The sequence below is a fragment of the Camarhynchus parvulus genome, chromosome 2 (assembly GCF_901933205.1).
Source record: "Camarhynchus parvulus chromosome 2, STF_HiC, whole genome shotgun sequence".
In the NCBI taxonomy this organism is placed as follows: Eukaryota; Metazoa; Chordata; class Aves; order Passeriformes; family Thraupidae; genus Camarhynchus; species Camarhynchus parvulus.
Window position 1 is genome coordinate 103,007,978 of NC_044572.1, and position 20,077 is coordinate 103,028,054.

General features: G+C 36.6%; 1 protein-coding gene across 1 annotated transcript in view; it reads left to right on the top strand.

Moving 5' to 3' along the window:
* The window catches only part of LPIN2 (lipin 2), a 35,821-nt gene that overhangs the window by 2,543 nt on the left and 13,201 nt on the right, over positions 1-20,077 (top strand). The window contains 9 exon segments of the mRNA XM_030970952.1: positions 3,383-3,583; positions 5,983-6,078; positions 9,383-9,453; positions 9,455-9,682; positions 13,698-13,805; positions 17,682-17,805; positions 18,438-18,759; positions 19,002-19,101; positions 19,884-20,071. Of these exon segments, the coding sequence (XP_030826812.1) occupies positions 3,383-3,583; positions 5,983-6,078; positions 9,383-9,453; positions 9,455-9,682; positions 13,698-13,805; positions 17,682-17,805; positions 18,438-18,759; positions 19,002-19,101; positions 19,884-20,071 (1,438 nt within the window).

A 20,077-nucleotide genomic window follows, 5' to 3' on the forward strand; every position in this document is an offset into this window, starting at 1 on the left:
ACTAGCAATCAGCATGCTTTTTGGGTTTTTATAGGAGGTTAGGAAGGCATGCTGCTCTCTGCCTTCAAGGCAGTGATATTTAAGAAATGGTTACTAAACATGAAACAAAGAGTATTATTGAGAAAATACTTTGTCTTACTGGTTATGCTGTGATCAGGATATTTCTATTGCATTTGCAAAAACTAACACAATAACATTTTACGCTGTTCCTTTCATGCTGTAGTCTGATTCTATACTTGTTCAGCACAAGTTTTCCAGCAACATACAATAACATCTAAGGAAAACAAACAAACCCAAGCAAAGCTCCAACCCATTCCTAGCCCTGCAAATGTTAAAATCTCCCAGCTGGGCTTCTATTGACATTTGAGATAAAACGGTGTGTTTCTCAGGTGTGTAGTGACACTTCATTTCTATTTGATCGTTTTCTTGCTACAGTTTGAACTTTCTTATATAACAGGTTTATGTTGCAAAGTGAACCATTATGTTAAAAGCTGAATTGCAGCCTGGTAAGCAATAATGTGCATTAGTTTATTACCTTTATCTACTTTGGTTTACTTGCAATGTACAAAACAACGTTTACATTAAGACTTGGATCATAAAAAGCTACTTTCCTTATAAGCAATGTTTTTAATACTCACTAGGTACAAAAGTTCATGACTTTTCCACATATAAGAGTGAACTGGTTATGAACTTTCAAATGTTTGAGGTTATTCAGTGTTATGTATGTTCATAAAAGTGGCTGTGCTATAAGCTATAGAAATGAAACTGATACCTGTAGAGGAGAGAACATTGCTAACAGGATACTTTTGCTACAGAAAGGCAATATGTGTAAAATGGGTGAATGCTTTGGTCTTGTGTGGGTTGTGTGGTGAATTTCTATGGTCAAGTTAGCATGTATGTGAGAAAAACTAGGTTATTTATCATCTGAACTCAGTTCTTAGCAGAAGGTGTGAAATTTTGATCTTTTAAGAAGTCACTGCTTAAATCTTAGAGAATTTCTTGCTAATGCCCACTTCCTAAGTCCTGTTCGCTGTAATGAAATACATGGAATGGGGATCCTGTTAAAGACTTTTATTCCTGATTGTGTCAAACATTTATTTTAACAAATGCTGTCTCCTTGGTGACACAAAATCAACTTTTCTTTCTAAGCTGACACTGTAGACAGCTCTTGGAAGCGGCCAAGGTAGAGCCATGAGTGATAATGATTATGCATTAAAGATTTTCTTTTTTCATGAGATTAAGTTTAAACATGGCTGTCATATTAGGTGAACATGAATGGCTTCAACAGGAAAGCAGAGATAATGTAACATCTCTGTGTTGAGTTACAGTTCCGTGAGATGCAGCAAATACCTCTCTTATCAAAAAGATGTTCTGTTCCCTGGCTCTTTTTTTTTCTTTTTCCCTAGCTCTCTGGTGCTGCTCAGGGCCTCATGACTCAGGTGTTTGTCATGTTCTGCTTAATGAGCAGATCTAACTTACTAACAACCTGCTGAAACAAACAACAAAAAATGGTAGACTTTTTCCAGCTGTGTCAGGGAGCTAAAATCAGCTCATTAAGAGAGTCAGATGAGGAAAGGTTGAAGTGAGACCTTCCCTCCTTAGCAGGAGTGAGCTATTACTTCACTATCAAGCAATCAGTTTTATAGTTGTACGTGAAGCTACTTACAGATGAAACTGAATTAATGACTAATGTTGGTAGAGAGTCCATCCTCCTAATCTCATTACTCACTCAATGACAGTCTGTTCTTTTTGTCTTCATCAACAGACTACAGGGAAAAAATTCTCTAGCACGTTATGTAGCATAGTAATTCTGTGGATAATTTCAAGAGAGTGTTAAATCTGTATTGGAAACCCTCCACCTTCCTTTGTAAGTCTTGTGAAGAGGAGGGAATTACTTTTAAAAAACATTTATGCAGAGTTCTGGAATTTCACTGCATCAGGCAATGTATAGATTCTGGATATTGAAAGAAATAAAAATTACAAATTAAACATTAAATTAATATGATTCAGTAACATATGAGAAGCCTGAGATGGAGAAAAATGTTTTCATAGCTGCTGTGTGAAAGTAGTTTTAGATTTCTTGCCTGTTTACAATTCTGTCAGTATAGAGATGCCACAGAAGTGGTCACTTTTAGGTGAGTGTAAGATACCCTGTGTTACTGTAAGGAAGACTTGGGAGGCTCAAAAAAGAATAACTGATTATATAGACAATTAGATATAACAATTATATTGACAATTAAGCAGTATCAGTAGGAAGAACTGTTGTAATGCAGTGTGGTTTTGTTTAGAGGTATTAAGAAGAATCCTAAACCTTGTTCAATGACTAATAAAAATAGAAGTGCAAATAAGAAAAAAAATCATTGTAGATTTTTTTCTAGAAATAATTCCCAAAATAGTTTTTTTAAAAAATATATATAGTTAAGGCTCTTTTATGTGTTCAGTGTTGCAGATTTTGCTTCTTTCTTTGTTCTCCTAAATATCCTTAACTTCAGAGGCTGCAGTTGCTTGGATGTTTTTTAAATGAGCTTGTAGCAGACTTTTGGGTGGGAGGCAGAAGATGGTAGGTAGAATAAGGAAGAGTTGCACTTAGGTTTCTATCAGAACATTTTCACAGTTTTCCCTCCTCTTCCTGTTCAAGCTTAGATGTTCTGAGAAATCTTTGGACTTTCATTTCTTATTAGTTCAAAATGTGTTCTTAGTCTGAAAGACTTGCAGTCATTCAGAATTCTTTCATTTACTTAAGTATTTTGTAATGGATTAGGTAGAATTTTCAGTAAGTGATTCTGTGCTCTTTATCCTGTTTACTATAGCATAATCTTATTAATGTATGCCTCTTTTCTCCCATTACATACTTTGATAATTTCTCTAAGCTGACTCAGCTGTTTCTGAAATACAGAGCTGTAAAGGAAGAGTTACATGCAGTATGTTCTACATACATTTTCCTGACTTGTAAGATTTTTTTTGCATCCTTATGTACAATTATCTCCATTTTCCATATAGGATTGGTTGTATTAAACAGGCAGTCATCTGGAGAATGAATTTTTGTTTTTAGCTTATCTGAGTTATTAAGCATCACTTAAATCTAGGCTTTGAGGTCTAAAAATTACATCCTTCAGAATTTTATTTGAAGTATTTAATTAGTCATAGATTCAAGTTGATAAAGCATTAGGATGTAAGTTTTATAACTCTGAATACTTTTAGTAATATGAGGATTTCCTCAAAGTTCTGTTGATTCTTGAAAGCATTTGTATAAAGCTTGTTGCAGTAGAGTAATTGATAAATGACATTGCTCATCTATATAAATGTTTATTAAAAATTAATTTCAAAAAAACCTACTGTGTTTTAAGTTTATTTACTTTTTTTTTGTCTTTCTCTCCCTTAGTCTCAGACTATGAACTACGTGGGGCAACTTGCAGGACAAGTCCTGGTTACTGTGAAGGAGCTGTACAAAGGCATTAATCAGGCAACCCTGTCGGGATGCATCGATGTCATTGTGGTCCGGCAGCAGGATGGGACATTCCAGTGTTCTCCTTTCCATGTCCGCTTTGGGAAGCTTGGTGTACTGCGCTCTAAAGAAAAAGTGGTGAGTTCAGAAAGTGGGTCAAAACAAAGTTTTGAGGACCGGTTCATTCCTTTTTTCCCCCCCCACTGCCTTCTACCCCTCCCTCCCTTCCCAGCTCCCCACATTCCCAGTTAGCAGGCCGGTTTAGTCCAGAACAGTTGCTCATAAATGCTGTACAGGGTGGTGGTTTTAGAATGCAAAACAGAACTTCTTGTGGTAATCTAAGGACTCTGCAAAAATGCTGTGAAAGAAAAACTGTGACAGCTCTGAGCCTATGCAAAAAGACAAATACCAATATATAGACTTCACAGTTTTAAAATGTTTACATGGGGCTATTTGTTTACTTATCCAAGTATGCTGGGAAAGAAATGCTTAATGTTATTTAACTGATCCCTGATGTAAGCAACTCTTTTTGGAATGTCTGAAGGACTAACAGAGCATATGTTAAGTGTTGGTGACCTGTTATAAATATTGCTCCTTGTAGCTGTGCTCAAGGCTGATTTGCAATGAAAAATGCAGTTATTAACATCCACAAGCAAGTGAAAACTGAGACTGAAGCTTTGCTCCTTTGTGGGTGTGTTTGAAAGAGAACCTGATACAATTTCCCATCCAGCCATTCTGAGATGGTGCTACCCAAGCAGATTGTCCTTCCATCCCCTTCCCATAGGCTTTGTTAATCATGCCAAGAGAGTGAGTTGGGTTGGGTTGGCTGGAAAATTGAGCTGTTGTAGGGGGACTTTACTATCAGTAAGGAATACTGTGTCTGGCATGTGGGTGTGCTACCAAAAGATGAATTGATTTAAAGACATAAACTCTCAGGATTATATTCTGCTATTTTAAGGAGGAAAAGGTGATTGCAGGAAGCTACCCCTATCTTTATATTTTGGTTGTAAAAAGGGAATAAAATGAAACTGAACGAGCGATTAGGTCAGGGCATTTTTTTGTTAAAGGTCAATAGTATGAGTTACATGCATTAAAGCTGTATGTTTGTCATAGTAACACAGGTGGGTAGCAAGTTTTGTGTTTATTTTTTGTTTGATTTCCCACTTGTTGGTGTTTATTTTAATGAGCTTGCTGATGACAAAGAACTTTTTTACCTTAACAATTTTGTAACAGATTACATTACAGTTTTAAACAGGGTACAAAAGAGGTGGTATATCTCTACTTTTTCTGACATCTAGGCAAGTGAGATATGCTTACAACAAGAATGTCTGAAATTAGAAGTTGTTAAATGTCTTTATACACTTCTGAGTAGCTGAACCAAATTTGAGTGGTTTTTAGCTTCTGGATACCTCTAAAAAGCTGTTGAGTAGTAGAAACATCTACTTTTGGTACCTGTTGTACCAGACTGTCAGTGTAATTCTCAGCTTTTGGTTGTGTAGATGACTGCTGCTCCTTGTTTCCTCCATCTTGGGAGTTACTGTTCACACAATTCTTTTCAATAGAGTGTGTGTTACTGCATTGTGGATGCATTTTTCTCTGGTAAGTTATGAGGCCAAGATCAATTTGTAGTCCCAAGATGTGTGGGAGCACAAAGTATGTGTATCTGTGCTTCAACTTCAGGTAAATATGGAGGTCTCCAGAAATCAGTGGGAGATATAGGTACTGAACTCTGAGACATGTTTGTATGTCTAAACCAGTATAAAGCAAAGGTGAGTTTTTTTAAAGTCATGTTGCTGAATTGGAAATACAAGAAAATATTTTAAAAATAAACAGTAGTGAAATATATATGATTTTCAGATCAAAATCAGTCTGTTATTGTGGAGAAAAAGAAAAGTGGTTATCTTAACAATTTGGGTATAGTCCCCTGCATGTTTGGTTATTTACTTACCATACTGGGTTTTCTTGGCTAAAAAGTACCTTTTTAGTACAATAAAAACATTATTCTCTGATGACAACACTATGGTTGCAGAAGGGTTGTGGCCCTATGTCATACCCCCATAAACTCATGAGCAGGAAAATCTGAAACACTAACTTGAGTTGCAGAAATAATTGTGGCAAGTCTCTTATCACTTTCAGACAAAGCCTGCCTCCAGGAGGCCTCCAGGTGGAACTTCTGGTGTTCAGGATTCAGATTCATACCAGGTCCCAATTCAGATTGAGATTTAAACATCTGAGCAGTCTCAGTCATTTTTCCATCAAATAAAGACTATATCAATAATTGTACTAACAAGATTCAGTCTTTATAGCAAATTTTTTTTTTTAATTATTTTTCTTGTGGGTGTTAGGCTCTCTGCCAGGAGCATGATGTATTTTGCAGGTGAACAAATTAAAGACCATTATGACAGACTTGTGTCAGAAAGAGGAGAAAGGGGCACCCTTATACAGTGAAACAAAGTTTACTCTCAGAGCTAAGTGGACCATGAGGTCAGCACTTTCCCCATGAGGAATTACTTACAATAAATTGTCTCTTTCCACAGATTGATATAGAAATTAATGGCGATGCTGTTGATCTGCATATGAAATTGGGTGACAATGGAGAAGCTTTCTTTGTGCAAGAAACTGAGGAGGAAAATGTAAGGACTTTGTGCTTCTTGATGGCTACAATGTAGTAATAACATAGCGATGGGTTAAAAGTGCTTCATACAGTGTTGTCAATATCCTTACTTCTGTGAAAGCTAGATTTTCTGTAACTGAATCTTAACATCTCTCTCATATGCTGCCAACATGTTGATGCTTTGTACAATTCTGCTGCCAGTAAGAATAAAGTAACTAATTATTTTCATTAATTAGAGCATTATTTGGAAGATATGCTGAAGTTTTCTTTTTTTTGTTTTAGATAATTCATTCTTATTGACTGCAGTTATACTGATTGCCGTGTCTTACAATAATTTTTGCTTTGAGTTATTACAGCTTGTGCTGCTACTAATAAAGGTAGTCTGTGTTTTGGGCATATTTTTAATTTGCCTTACAAATTTTAGCCTAGTTTTTCACAATTTTATTTATGAAACTTTCACCAGGTAACAGTAACTTCTTTGACTTGAGAATTTATTTTGCAAGAATCTTTTGCAACTGGAAGCTAATGAGCCTCTGAAAAACAGGAATAATGGTTCATTTTTACTCTGATTTCCTAAGGATATGGGAGATATGTAATTACAGTATTGGTCAGTCCTGAGCATTGCTTTTGAATCTCTTGGGATTTTCAGCAAGTCTGAAGGAAAGTAGTTCTGAACACAAGGTTCCAAAAGGTTTAATGAAAAATAGTCAGAAAAGAGAGGAAAAAAAGTTGTCTCAGAGAAGTGAAAGATAAAGCATTAATTTCCTGTTTATTAGGAATCAGTCTTTCAAGGAAATGAGATTGATCCAGTTTTTAGTTCAGGGTGCTACTTGTTTACTTTGGGGGATCGGAGGAAGCTCTCATATTGAAAGGAATTAAATACAATTTAAAGTGGAAGGAAAAAATAAGCATTAATACCCCAAATGAACTTGGGGTAGGGTTTTGTAACACCTACACCAGAGGAAGATTGGGTTCTGTGTCAGTGTACATTATGATTAAAATAAAAACTGAAAGCAGTTTTTTACAGGTCTGGGCGGTGTCAGACATTGATGGGAACTGATCAGTGTCATGACTTTCAGAAAGGAAGGGTGATAACCACTGCCTTTGTCTCCAGTAGAGTGTTTTAAAGGAGCTATTGCACTTGCATAGTCCATTTTTATTTATAACATGAGTGTCTTAACTGTGTATAATGTGTTCTTGAAAGCTGGTAACTCATACTGATAATATAGATTAAATTTGTACAAAGCAAAACTGAGTTGTTTTTACTGCTTTTACGCATTTTTTCCCTCTGCAACTGATCAACGTCTTTGTTTGCCTCTTGAAGCTCTGCTTAAGGGATAAATCACAAACCTCTCATTGATTTCTTTTTTTTGCCCCTTTGGGGGCATTCAGAAAGGTCCTTTAAGGGATCAGTCTTAGCATTTTTCACATCCAATCAGAATACCACTCACCATATAAATACTACTATCCATGTAAATCAGGACAATTTTCCAGCCAGTTTTCTTTTAACTTTTCCTGAGTGTTTTTTTAAAATTTATTTTGTTATTCTTGGTTACTTATCACTAATTGTGCGGAATATTAACTTCAGTTTAGGTGTAGGCATTTGATTTCAAGGTTTCTCATAATGCAAAATCTGTGTGTCATCAATGTTGCATAAGGCTGTATTTTGTTCCCCTTTCTCCACTTCAGTCTACTTTACAGCCAATGGAACAAAATTTGTTCTGTAACTCTTCATTCAATGAAAATTTGAATTTAGTTTTAAATAGCAGATAAGACTTAGAGCACATCAGAAGTAGTATCAGTGCTCTGGCTGTGTCTCATCTGTGTTCCTGACTAACTTTCTGCACAAGAGTCCAGTAAAATAACAGACATCTTGTAATTACTTCTATTCTCTACCATGAAATTGAGTTCCGTAACTTTTTCTCTTCACTATGCAAATTCCATTCTCTTCTGCCTTTGTTCCATCTTGTGTTTGTCCCTTCAGACTAGGTGTCAGTGTCTTTTCAGTTTCTTGTTACAATGTAAATAAACCTCAGGCATTCCACAGCTATAGCTTTTCCTTCAAAGGGCAGGGGGTTGTAATTAGTTGAGAGTTAGTTGTTTGTATGTTGGTTTTAAGGTGAGTAAGTTATAGTTGACTTTTTCTTTTTGAAAGATACTTTACCCACCTTTATAATTTTGTGGGTAACACTGAACTGAGAGGAGAGGTAGGCAGGTCAGAAAAAGCTACCACAGAGAGCCAGCTTGGCAGGCTGGGAGACTGGACCAACAAGATTCACACCAAGGTTTAACCAAGATGCACATGCAGTCTCACGTAAGGCTTGGGAGTGTGAGCTGGCACACACAGCAGTGCAGGCTGGATCTGACTGGATGAAATGCAGCTCTGTGTCACCTGGCCAGCAGCATGCCCAGGCTGCAGTGAAGGCAAATGCATTCCAGGTAGCATCAGCAATAGCACAGCCAGCAGGTGAAGGGATATGGGGTTGTCCTGCTCATCCTGGTGTGTGTTAGATCAAATCTGAACACAGTTCTGGCCTTGCCAGTTCAGGAGAGACATGGAAAGTTGGAAAGAGCCCAGTGGAGGGCTGGAGAAATTGAAATAGGAAAAAAGACTTCCTGGACCTTATTCTATTGAGCCTAGAGAGGATTCAGGGGAATCTAACCACAGTCTTGCAGTGCCTACAAGGTAGTTACAGAACAGAGACACTCTCTTCACAAAGCTGTCTAGTCATAAGATAGAGCAGAGGTCGTGGGGAAAATATCAGCTAGATATAAGGAAAAGCCTTCTGTACAAAAGCAGGAATAGGCTTGCCTAGAGAAGTGATAGACTCCCTCACCAGAAATACTCAACCTTTGGCTTGACAAGGTCCTGGATAACCTAAGCTGAGGCCCTGCTTTTGCCAGAAGATTGGACCAGATGGTGTCCAGATGTCCCTTTCAACCTGTACCTTCCCATGAATCTGTTTCAAAATAAACAGCAGTGGATTTAATTAGCCTTTTTTTTATTAACACATTTAATAAGCCTGAAACTGGCATGCTCAAGGCAGATAACTTCAAAAACATTCCACTGACTGGTTGTGTGCTTTGCTGGCAAAATCAGTTGTTTGTGCCTGAAAACTGTAAGAATAGTAACATGCATTTTTCTGAACTTTTTGTAATCATTCTTGTGATGAACTTGGTTCCTTTCTAGATATCATCTTCATACCATTGGGCATCTTTGTGTCTAAATATAGGTACAAAGATTAATCTGTAGCTGACAACTACCCTGTGTGCACAAAAAAAAGCAGAAAAAAGTAGCCTTTTTCTTTTTTTTTTTTCCCTAGGAAAAAGTTCCTGCTTATTTGGCAACATCTCCAATACCCACTGAAGATCAGTTTTTTAAAGACACTGACAGTCTTTTTGAAATCTGGAGAAAATGAGAGGACATGTGCAAACTCAGAAATTCCACATTCTGGAGAAACAGAGACTGTATTCACCCCAGGTTCTGTGAAAAAGAAAAAAAGAAGAAGAAAGAAATACAAACAAGATAGCAGGAAAGAAGACCAGATCTCTTCTGCTGGAACTGAAGACATTTTTGAAATGGAAATAAGCTCAGATGATGAGAAAAGTGTACAGCCCCTAAGGTGAGCTCTTAGATAGTTGCTGTTTTCACTGTTACCACTGGACATTTAAAAGGTGACTTGTTAATTTCCTCCATGCAAGTATTGCACAAGATATAGTAGGCTCTGCCTACCAAAAAACAAACTGGTATCTTCCAAATCTTCACAGATTTGCCTTAAAATTTGGCCTTTTTTTAATGAGCATGAAATGCAGTTAAGCCCATTCTGGTGAAGAAGTGTTGCCATGATCTGTTGTGAGTGAGAAAGTTTCAGTGCAATTTCTCTGATGAGGCAGAGTGATCTTCTGGTGTCTGGTAGCCTCTAGATAGACTGCAGTGTGGAATGCCTGTAAGCCTACCACATCTGAATTTAACTTCTCTGTAACCTGAAGTTTACCATGGCAGCTGAAAATTATATAAATGACTGGCTCTTTATGTTAGTAAGGAGAATTCCTTATACGTGAGTGAAGAAGATGAGGAGGGGGAAAGAGGAAAAAAAAACAATCCTGTATTTTGAGGTGGATAAATTCTTAGTAAAGGGGAGCTTGTGCTAAAGTGGTAGCACATACTAATAAGCTGAAGAGCTCTAATAGGGTAGGATAGGGTAGGAAAGATTAAGGTTATAAATGAAAGCTATCAAGCAAATAAATGCTTCAAATCCAGGAAAAGCCTATTCATCAGGACTTGGTTTTCAAGAGAATTAGGTGTTTCACTGGATGGCATTGTTGTTAAATGTAATACTGGCTGAATAAATTCAAGATCAGGTATGGGAATTGAAAGAATGTTTTGATGTAAGAGAATAAAATGCAACTGAAAAAATTCTTTCAGTATGGATCTTCAAAGGAGTCTCAAATTTAGTAAGTACCAGACAAAATGGTTAGTGCAACAGGAAAACATGAATCTCTTATCATACCTATGACCAGTAATACACAACAAACAAAATCTGGATGTTAAAGTGTTTTTTAGAGTGTCTGTGGCTTTCTTAGTTAATATGCCTTATTTTATTAGTGTCGTATTTATGTCACTGAATTGTCATTTAGATATTCCCTGCTCTGTTTAAGTCTTGGCATTTGTTTGGTTTGGAATTTTTTTCCTGTTTAAGTAAAGGAAGACCTTTGCTTAGTCTTTAGCATGCAGCTATTAAGACAACAATAAACTTGTCATAGTAAAAACCATAAAAAATAAAAATAACTGTCAAGTACAGGAAGAGAGAAAATATAACCCAATAATTGTTTGTTCTTTATTTAATGTGTCATTACAAGTGTATGAAGTATTTAGAAATGTCATGTAATGGCTGTAATAATGGCTGCTTTCATCCAGTGTTTAGGATTCAGATTCTATTTAGGATTCAGATTCTATTCTAGCAATTATCTTACTTTGTCTAGAGGTGAATAAAAATGGTGTGTTTGATCAGAATGTTGAATGTTTAGTCATAGCTGAACAGACCCTGGTGTTTTCATCAAGTTTACTCTGGTTTTACTTTTTCTATTCTTTATAATGAAAGTTTGGCAAGGCTTTTTATTTCTAAACTTTTTTTTAATGTGTATAAGCAGAAACAGCAGTAGAAGTACATTATCAGACAGGGCGTTATAAAACAAAAAGATGGTTTTGTAAAAGAAGGGTGTTTTCTTGTGAGCAGCAAGTAAATGAAGAACTGAAACAAAAAAAAAACTTTGTAATGGTGAAGGCCCAAATACATTAGGTTTGTAGTTCTGTGTCAGTTAGTCAAGTTTATATAAACTCATTTCAGTGGGCTACCAGGGCAGGAAATAAAATGCCTTGCAACAGGCATGCTTTTGTTTTCTTCCCAGCTGAAGATAAGGTTGTGAAAAAGTGTTTGTAAGTTTTCTCTTCAAACTCTGTGGGGGTGTAAGGTGGTATCAGTAGTTTTGTTTGAGGTTATGTTGTTTTGGTGGGTTGTTTCTTGGGTGGTTTTTTTTTTAGTTATAAATGTGGGCTCTGAAAAGGAGGACGAAAGATAAGAAATTAGAAACTTAACTGTTCTTAGGCATGGCTTCAAGTTTCAAAGTGAAACTAGGAAAGGAAAAAGGGAGGCTGATGTTTTAACAGGAAGGTCAAAAATTCAGACACAGGTGCCAGTGATAATGTCTTCTCTCTTTGGTTTTTTATAAAGCAGAAAACAAGCTGTTTCCTGTTTCTTGGGAAAATTTATTACCAAGTGTTTATCAGCTTTTTTCAAAGTATGTTCTTGTCTTTTCCAGCTATGATTTAAATATGTTAGTAATGCTGGACTTACATAAAATAATATTAGGAAAATTGAGATTACAGTATGTACAACTCAAAAATAGAGGACATTATTTCTCCAGTGCTAAGGATGTTAAAGGGTTAAAGTGGTTATCTGTCTCTGAAATCGTATACATTTATTTAGACTATATGTAAAGTGGACAACAAGGAGAGGATGTGGTAGTGCTATTTATAAATGTTGCAAAATAAATAGCTTAGAGTTGATAGTGCAGCTTGAAGTTACAAGCTGATGCATACTGATTTTTCCCCTTATATTTTCAATAATCTTTGACTACATTTAGATGTTTAACTTTTGTGTTTATCCACTTACCAGTTAAATTTGATTTTTTGCATCCTTTGTATGAACCCTTCTTGTTGCTAATTTTCAGTGAATAAAATTTGTTCAGTACCACCCATGTGTCATCCTGCCTCCCTCCCCACTGACATAAAGATATTGAGGACCTCTTTGATTTTTTTTTGTGTTTACTTAGTTGTTCAATCATACTTTTTTTTCCTTCTCTGGAGATACTTAGTACTGCCGAAAAAGATAGCATGAAACACATTTTTGTCACACTTAGCTTAGTTTATAAATACAAAGGATGTACAGTCTCTGCAGTTCTCATCTTAAGTCAGGCAGCATCATCAGGTTGAAGAATACTACTGCAGAATAAGAAGTGGAGCTAAAAAAACCCCACTTTTTTAGACTTTAGCATTTACCATAACCTAGACTGTCTTCCAAATGAAAGACTTGTGCAAATGAGGTAGATCACTGTAACTGCTTAGTGTCTAATTGAGTAGGCATGCAAATTCTAAATATTTACACATTTGATAATAGCAGAGTGTTTTATTTCCCCCATCCATAAGAGAAATAAGCATTAGCATTCCAAAACAAATCCAGTGCAACTGTGCATTGGAATAAAAATAGTTTTTTCTTTCATAATAATGGCTTAAAATAATTTCTGTTGCATTTTGCACTCAAATTCCAGTCATGTCTTCTTTGTATTCTTATCTAGTGTGTAGCCATGATGCCCTTGATCTAACCTGAGTCACATTAGTTGTATCCTGAGAATAGGTATTTATTCAGTTAAATTCAGAAAGCTGTAAAAAGATCTGAAGTACTTTATGATGGTAATATTTCAAGGGGACTTCTGTCTAATATAAGGTGTATGTCTGTTCAGTGGGCCTTACTGTTGGTTGGGTGTGGGTCTTTGATGTAGATATTGAGTAGACCTCCTAGTGCAAAACAAACCCCACTGTTCAGAAAAGTGCATTATTTTATCTCCTTGTTGTAGTTGATGTTAATCTGTAAGCTCCTGGGTAAGTTGTGATGCTAGAACCTACACCTGGTTTCTTACTGTTTTAATTTGTCAAATGTACATTGTCAAAACTAACCTTTCTAGTTCTACTTTTCCAGTGATTGTAAAATTCACATAGTAAAGTTCACTGTGTAAAAATTTATGTTCATCTTTGTGTTTTGTTAATATTATCTGCCTTTGTAGAGTAAAATCACTAACTGTTACTCGTGCAGTGTAGTATCATTTATGCTATTGTGATTTCTTCAGTATTAACTTCCAGGAGTAGTAGTTTTTAAAAATTGCAATATTTTCAAGTATTAATAATAGTTTTCAAATACTTTTAAAGTTATATAAAGGTGTCTTGCAAACAACAAATCCTTTAAACTCTACATGCTTACTTTTGCTCTTAGTTTTTTTTTAATAACGTCTGTGTAGTTTCTTTTACTGAATTAGTAACAGAAATTTCTTATAGCTGATTTAATGTCTTGTGTGTCTCCACAGAGGATCCTCAAATTCATCACCAAAGGGCGAAGAACAAAAAGAATCTTTGATTTATCATTCGAAAGACCATTACCCCTTATCTGATGGAGACTGGTCCCCTCTGGAGAAGTAAGTCACTTTGTGATGTCATCATTTGTGTAATGATGAGTAATTATTAAAAAAAAATATTACAATGCCTTTTTACTAATTTTCCCCCCGATCTGTAATATTATCAAACTTGCCCAACTTCTATGATATCAAATGCAACCCTTGATACTAATTTGAAACTTTGGGAAATTTACAAAAGGTATTATTTCACTGTTAAAGAGAGAAAATACAGTTAACAAGATTCCCTCAAGCGAGGAAGGGTATGGAAAGTTGGTATGTTCCCCATGATTCACCCTAGCATAAGCAGTACTTGATCTGCCAGAACACAAAAGTGATGAGTATGTTAAGGTACATTTTACTGTGTGAAGTAATCCTAATTGCTCAAGGTAAAGCCAGATCCTGAAGCTGAATCATATTCCACTTCAGAACAGGGGATTTGCTGGAGTTCTGATCTTTCTTTGTCCAGAGATAGTGGAATCATCATCAGTTGACTGTGGATTCTTAAAAATGGCATAATACAGCTTCCCAGTTAGTTTTCATTGACCAGGGCTCTTCTGTACATACATTCTTCAGTACATTCTGATGTTCATGCTATTCCTCTTGCATTCAGTTTGTAATTTTTCAAGGCTCACACTATGGATTTCACCAATCTAACCTCAATTTCTATATGCATAAGAAAGCATTTTGTGCATATGTGGTAGTATTTGAGGTAAATTTTGTACCTTTCCTGAACCTTGGACATACAGGAGAGGGCATACATGTCTCACATAGCATGATAAGTAGTATCTTGATTTATCTGAACTATTTGGCAAGTGTCTAGTTGTACTGCTTTTCAGTCTGATGGAGGAATCTGCCTCATAGCAGGTACATTCACAAGGTCAGTGAAGATTACAGCCTTCCATGATGGCCATTGTTGCTTGTTACCTGCTCAGTGCACAGGTACATGTCCTTCTGCATCAATAGGTGGTGCAGAATGGAAAAGTTCAACCTTCAGCCAATATTTTTTAAAATGTGTATGATCTCTCTGCTTCAGGTGTTTGCAGGGCTGTGGCCTCAAAATGTACCACACCATGCTTGGTGCCTGCTAATTCCCCCAGTGCATAGCTTGTTAATGAACAGAAGCAGTTGGACAGGAAATCCCATTATCATTCCTTTTTATGTTTTGGGCTGACAACCACATCCTCAATTACACTTAATGAGAGGCAGTTCTGAAATGTTCCCCAAAGGTTTGTGGTTTGTGACTGAAAAGCAGTCACAGTGTTTGACCCTTAGGACTGACATGTTGCTGTATGGATTATATCTCCTAGATGACTGTAGCATGGAGGCTGATACTTGTTTTCAGTTTATAAAACTCTGAGCTAACACAGACTAGCAGGTTATATCTGGGAGAGATAATTCATGCATCTCTTCTCATTTTTGTGTTATGGGGCCAGTCTGCTCTAATAACTTGTTTGTGCCTCGTGTGAGGTATTTGGGCTTTTCACAGTTCTGGCGTTGTTTTTAACAAAAAGCCACCTAGACCAGGTTGCAGAGAAATTGGCAATTTTCCTTTTTGTCTTTGGGGAAGATGTTGGGTCAGGGATTCTCTGACAAAAGTCATCTAGGAGAAGAGAAATTTTGCTTTAAATTACTTCTCCTAAGCCATCAAAGAAAGATTTTATCATGTAGCTGTCGTACAGAGGAAGAGAAATGGGAGATTTTAATAACCTCCTTTTTGGAGATCTGAAAAAGCTAACTAACTTGTAGTTCAATTTGTTGTCTTGCTCTTCAGAACCCTTGCAGTGAGCTCAAGGAAGAAAATAGCACAAGTCCTTTCCATGGGGACACTTCTGTTTGCCCTACTCAGTGTAATAAGATGGAAAGCACCACTATTAACTATTTGATACCTAATGCCATCAGTATGCACTATTACAAGCATGGACCTTTTGGTTAAACACTTCTGCCTGAGAGTGACAGTGAAAAACATATCTTGAGGGAAATAGTATAGACTTAGGGTCCCAAAGCCCTGAAATATTCAATCTTTTGCAGGAACTGCTGAATATTAAGAATTAGACTTAGAAACAGGTTAATATTGTGCATAGCTTCCAGGTGACTTGTGGTGTAGGTGGAATAAATTATTTGACATGTAGGGAGAGTTAGTTCATGTTCTTCCTGAAAACAAAGGTGTACATGTATTTTCATCAGTGTGTCACTTTAAACAAGCCTCTCTAACTGTACAGAAAGTGTCATTCCTGTATGACGTTGTTAATGGAGAACTGAGGGGGAAAAGATCAGTTTTCTTTTTGTGTCCATGTGTGATGAAGGCTGGAAGTTAACTGAGATGACAACTCACCATTGTAGAGATGTTTAAATGTCCTGATATCTTGGATTTTTAGGATGTCCTCTCAGAGCAATATGAGGGATTCTTACTGTCTGGATTGTGATCTGTGTAATGTCTATTTTTGCAGTCTGAATTGTGATCACAGTTTAGTCCTGTATGATACTACAAAACCTGAGTTCCTCAAACCTTCAGAAAGTTTGATATATGGTGCTGAATTAGGTAACTAATCCTTGCAGGAATTTTGTATGGGAAAAAAAAATCCATAAATTAAATACCTGTAGGGAGTTACTTTAAAATTTTCAGTATTAAATCATTGAACAACCCAAATTAGAAGTGACCTCAAAAATTCATCTGGCCCAAGCTTTCATGGAAGAGGGAGCCTCAAAAAGATTGTCTAGTACCCAGATCAGTCACAAATCACAAGTGCAACAAGTGCAAAGACAAGTGTGCAGTTGTGTGCTGGGATGCCACCACCAACAAGCCGAACACAAGCTGGGATCTGTGTGGTTGGGAGCAGCCTTGCTGACCTGGGGACAGCAAGCTGAGCCTGAGGCAGCAGAGCACGGCTGCAGCAACAAAGGCAAACTGGATCCTGGGCTGCATCCACAGGGCATTAGTGGCAGAGACCGAGATGTGATTATCCCTCTCCTCTTAGTGCTGGTCAGGCCACACATGGAGGGCTGTGTCCAGTTCTGGTCCCTGCAGTTTAAATTCAAATACTGAGGTTTGTTTATATAAACCCAAACCATAATATGTTATGAATGTCAAAGTGTTAAAAGAGCACTATTTCTATAATATGGAATATAATTGTCCTATTCAAGGAAGGGTAGACAAAACCTTGAGTTTCCTTTAATCTTTAACATCCTAAGTGCTAAAGGATTTTGAAATTGCTCCTTTCTAGCATTTTGTAGGGTGTTCTTCTGGCTAAAAAGTAATCTTGACTGAAGTAAATTTTAGAAGTCTGTTTCTGATTTATGGATAATAACCACTGTAGGAAAAACAAGATGGATTTTAAAGGTCATGTAGTCCAAACACATCTGAAGGAAGTTTCCAAGTAATCTCCTTTTCCTTTCCAAAGTTATCTTCTGAATGGTTTTTTCCCTGCACTGGGAATTGATGTTGTGCACTTGTGAGTTATGTTTACAAAAATTTTATTATTCAAGTCGCTGCGTAGCAAGCTGAAATGCTATATTTTTACAGAGCTAAGGAATTTGAAACTATTTTGTCTTACTTTTTGATGAACTTTTTAGTTTTTAGTTTTGTTCTTTTGTTTGAAAAATGGAACATGGGCTGAAGGGAGAGCTATTCCTGCACTGCAGATGCGGTGGAGGAATCTGTTTTGTGTGATCACTATGTAAGTCCTTTAATGTTCTTTAATGTGATTTTGGTTTTAACCTAATTTCTCACCATTTGAAAACCCTGCTGGGCTTCTTGCCATGTTGCCAAATAATTGACGCTCTGTTAAGCTGTTGAAAACTCTACCAACAGTAGCTGGACAACAAATGCATTAATGCATTTTAAACACTGGCTTTCTTTTTTTTTTTTTTTTTTTTTTTTTACTCTTATTGATTTGGTAGCCCTTTCTCTGAGCAAGTCTGCCCTAAAAGTGATTCAGAACTAGAAGTTAAGCCTGCTGAGAGCTTGCTCAGATCTGAATCTCACATGGAATGGACATGGGGAGGATTCCCAGAGTCAACCAAGGTAAATGTCTTTATTGTCTCTAACTTTGTAACTCACTTTAGGCATATTTAAGGCTTCGCTAGGAGAGGATTGGAAATCTGCTGCTGTTGTTCAGATACAGATGAAATGGGGAAGTAGCAGCCCCTTGTGGCAGGCAGAGAGAGTCAGCTTTGTTGAGTTCAAAAGTTGCTCAACAAAGTAATCCCAGAAAACCTAGCAGTGAAAGTCTGAAATTTTTGAATTTTTAGTCAGAACCCAAAGGAAACAATTTAAGAAGTTAATTGTCTTTATTGTAGAGTAAGTTCTGTTTCATTCTAGAGGAACTGTGGCCTTGATAAGAGTAAATTTTGTATCTAACAAAGGCCCTGGTAAATCCACACTTAAACTTTCTCCTTGCTGTTGTTTGATCAAGTCAGTGCTTTCTCTATGCCAGTTTCTTTACTGAACTTGTAAATAAGCTCCTATGAAAATTCTTTTGCAGGGAACTTTGCTAATATGGTGAAACATGTTTTATGTTGCTACCGTACTTGTTTAAGTTATTTTCTGGTTTCTGTGTGTGATGAGAACTTGTACCATGAGTACAAATTGAATGTTTAGAATGGAGTGACACAAACAGGTGGAGTGAAAGGATTGACTAGACTTTTGTTTTTCAGATAAGTAAGAAGGAAAAACTGGAACATTGCAGAACAGCTACCATTACTCCATCAGAGAAGACTCATTTTAGGGTTATCCTCAGCTCTGATGAAGTTGAAGATGATGATGATGTGAAAGATTCTGTCTGTACAGTACTGAAACCTGAGCCAAGAACTCATCCGCTCCTAAAGCAGATGGATGTTAAAGACTCTCTTGCTTCTGCAATCATAGAACCTCAACTTCCATTGCCAATGGATGGGGATCATCAGTCCAGAATATTGATGGATCCTTTACCAGAAACAAAACCAACAGCAAAAACTGACTCTCCTTCAAAAAAGAAAGGTATGGAATAAAGCTCTTGATTCTTATCCTCAGTGTGATCTACCAAACTTGAGATCATAGTGGAAAAAGTATAAATGTGCCTTTTCCATTTTTTCTATTTTAAAATTTTATGTGATTAAAATTATAATGAAACTCTGGAACTTAAAAATCATACAAATAAGTGTGAATCTTCCATGATTATATTTGTATTTAATATGTCTGGGTTACTTCATTTTAGTAATCTTAATTGTTAAAATTAACAGGGGTGCACAAGCGAAGTCATCATCAAGGCCCCGATGATATTTACTTGGATGACCTAAAGGCTTTGGAACCTGAAGTTGCAGCACTCTACTTTCCTAAAAGGTAATTTTGAAGTAAAATGCTGTAAATCTGGGTAATTCTGCAGTTGCATGACTTGCATCATTACATGTATTATTTATGTGCCAGTTCTGATAAAAAGAATTGGACTTCAGGGTTTTAGGCTTTTGTGAAGTATTCAGTACTTACCTCGTTGTGAAAATTCTAATTTCACATTGAAAGATGACATGGAAGGGGACTACTGAGAGTTTTCTGCTTTGTGGAACCTGCATGTTCTGCAGACAGAGGGGAGTACATTTAAACTGCTTTTGTACAAATACTCTTGTTCAGCCATATTATAAAATTTCATTGGATCAAACTAGTGACTCCAGCCTTAAATGACAGTGTGATTTTTTTTAAAAAGGTCATTTTTCTTTTCTATTGTACATTCTGCAACAGACAGTGTTCTAAAAACACAAAAAACAGTGCCCTTTTTTCCTTTTTCTTACTTTGCAACTTTCTGGTAAAGATTGAAGGGCACAATATTATTCTTCAGAAGTAGAATACAGAGGATGTTTTTTTCATTTAAATCCAATTTAGGCAAGAAATGCAATTATTGCCAAATTGGGGGGATGTTAGGAGAACTGGAAACAATCTGCCGATGTTATGAAGGGTTGGTGTTGGATGTGTGTTCCTGGGGTTTTTGTTAGGTTGGTTTTAAATTTATATTGTGAAATGATGTAAAAAATTCAAAGGCAAGATTTTTTGGGGGGAGTAATCGTATAGTGTGTTCTGTAACCTAAGATCTACATTTTTTTGCAAGTAAAATACTTTTCACTTTCCTTTAGTGATTCTGATCCTGGCTTCAGGCAGTGGGCAGAGTCAGATACCCTTTCTGGTTCCCAGTCACCCCAGTCAGTGGGAAGTGCTGCTGCTGATAGTGGTACAGAGTGCATGTCTGATTCTGCTATGGACTTGCCTGATGTTACACTTTCACTTTGTGGAGGTCTCAATGAAAATGGAGAGATTTCTAAAGGTATGT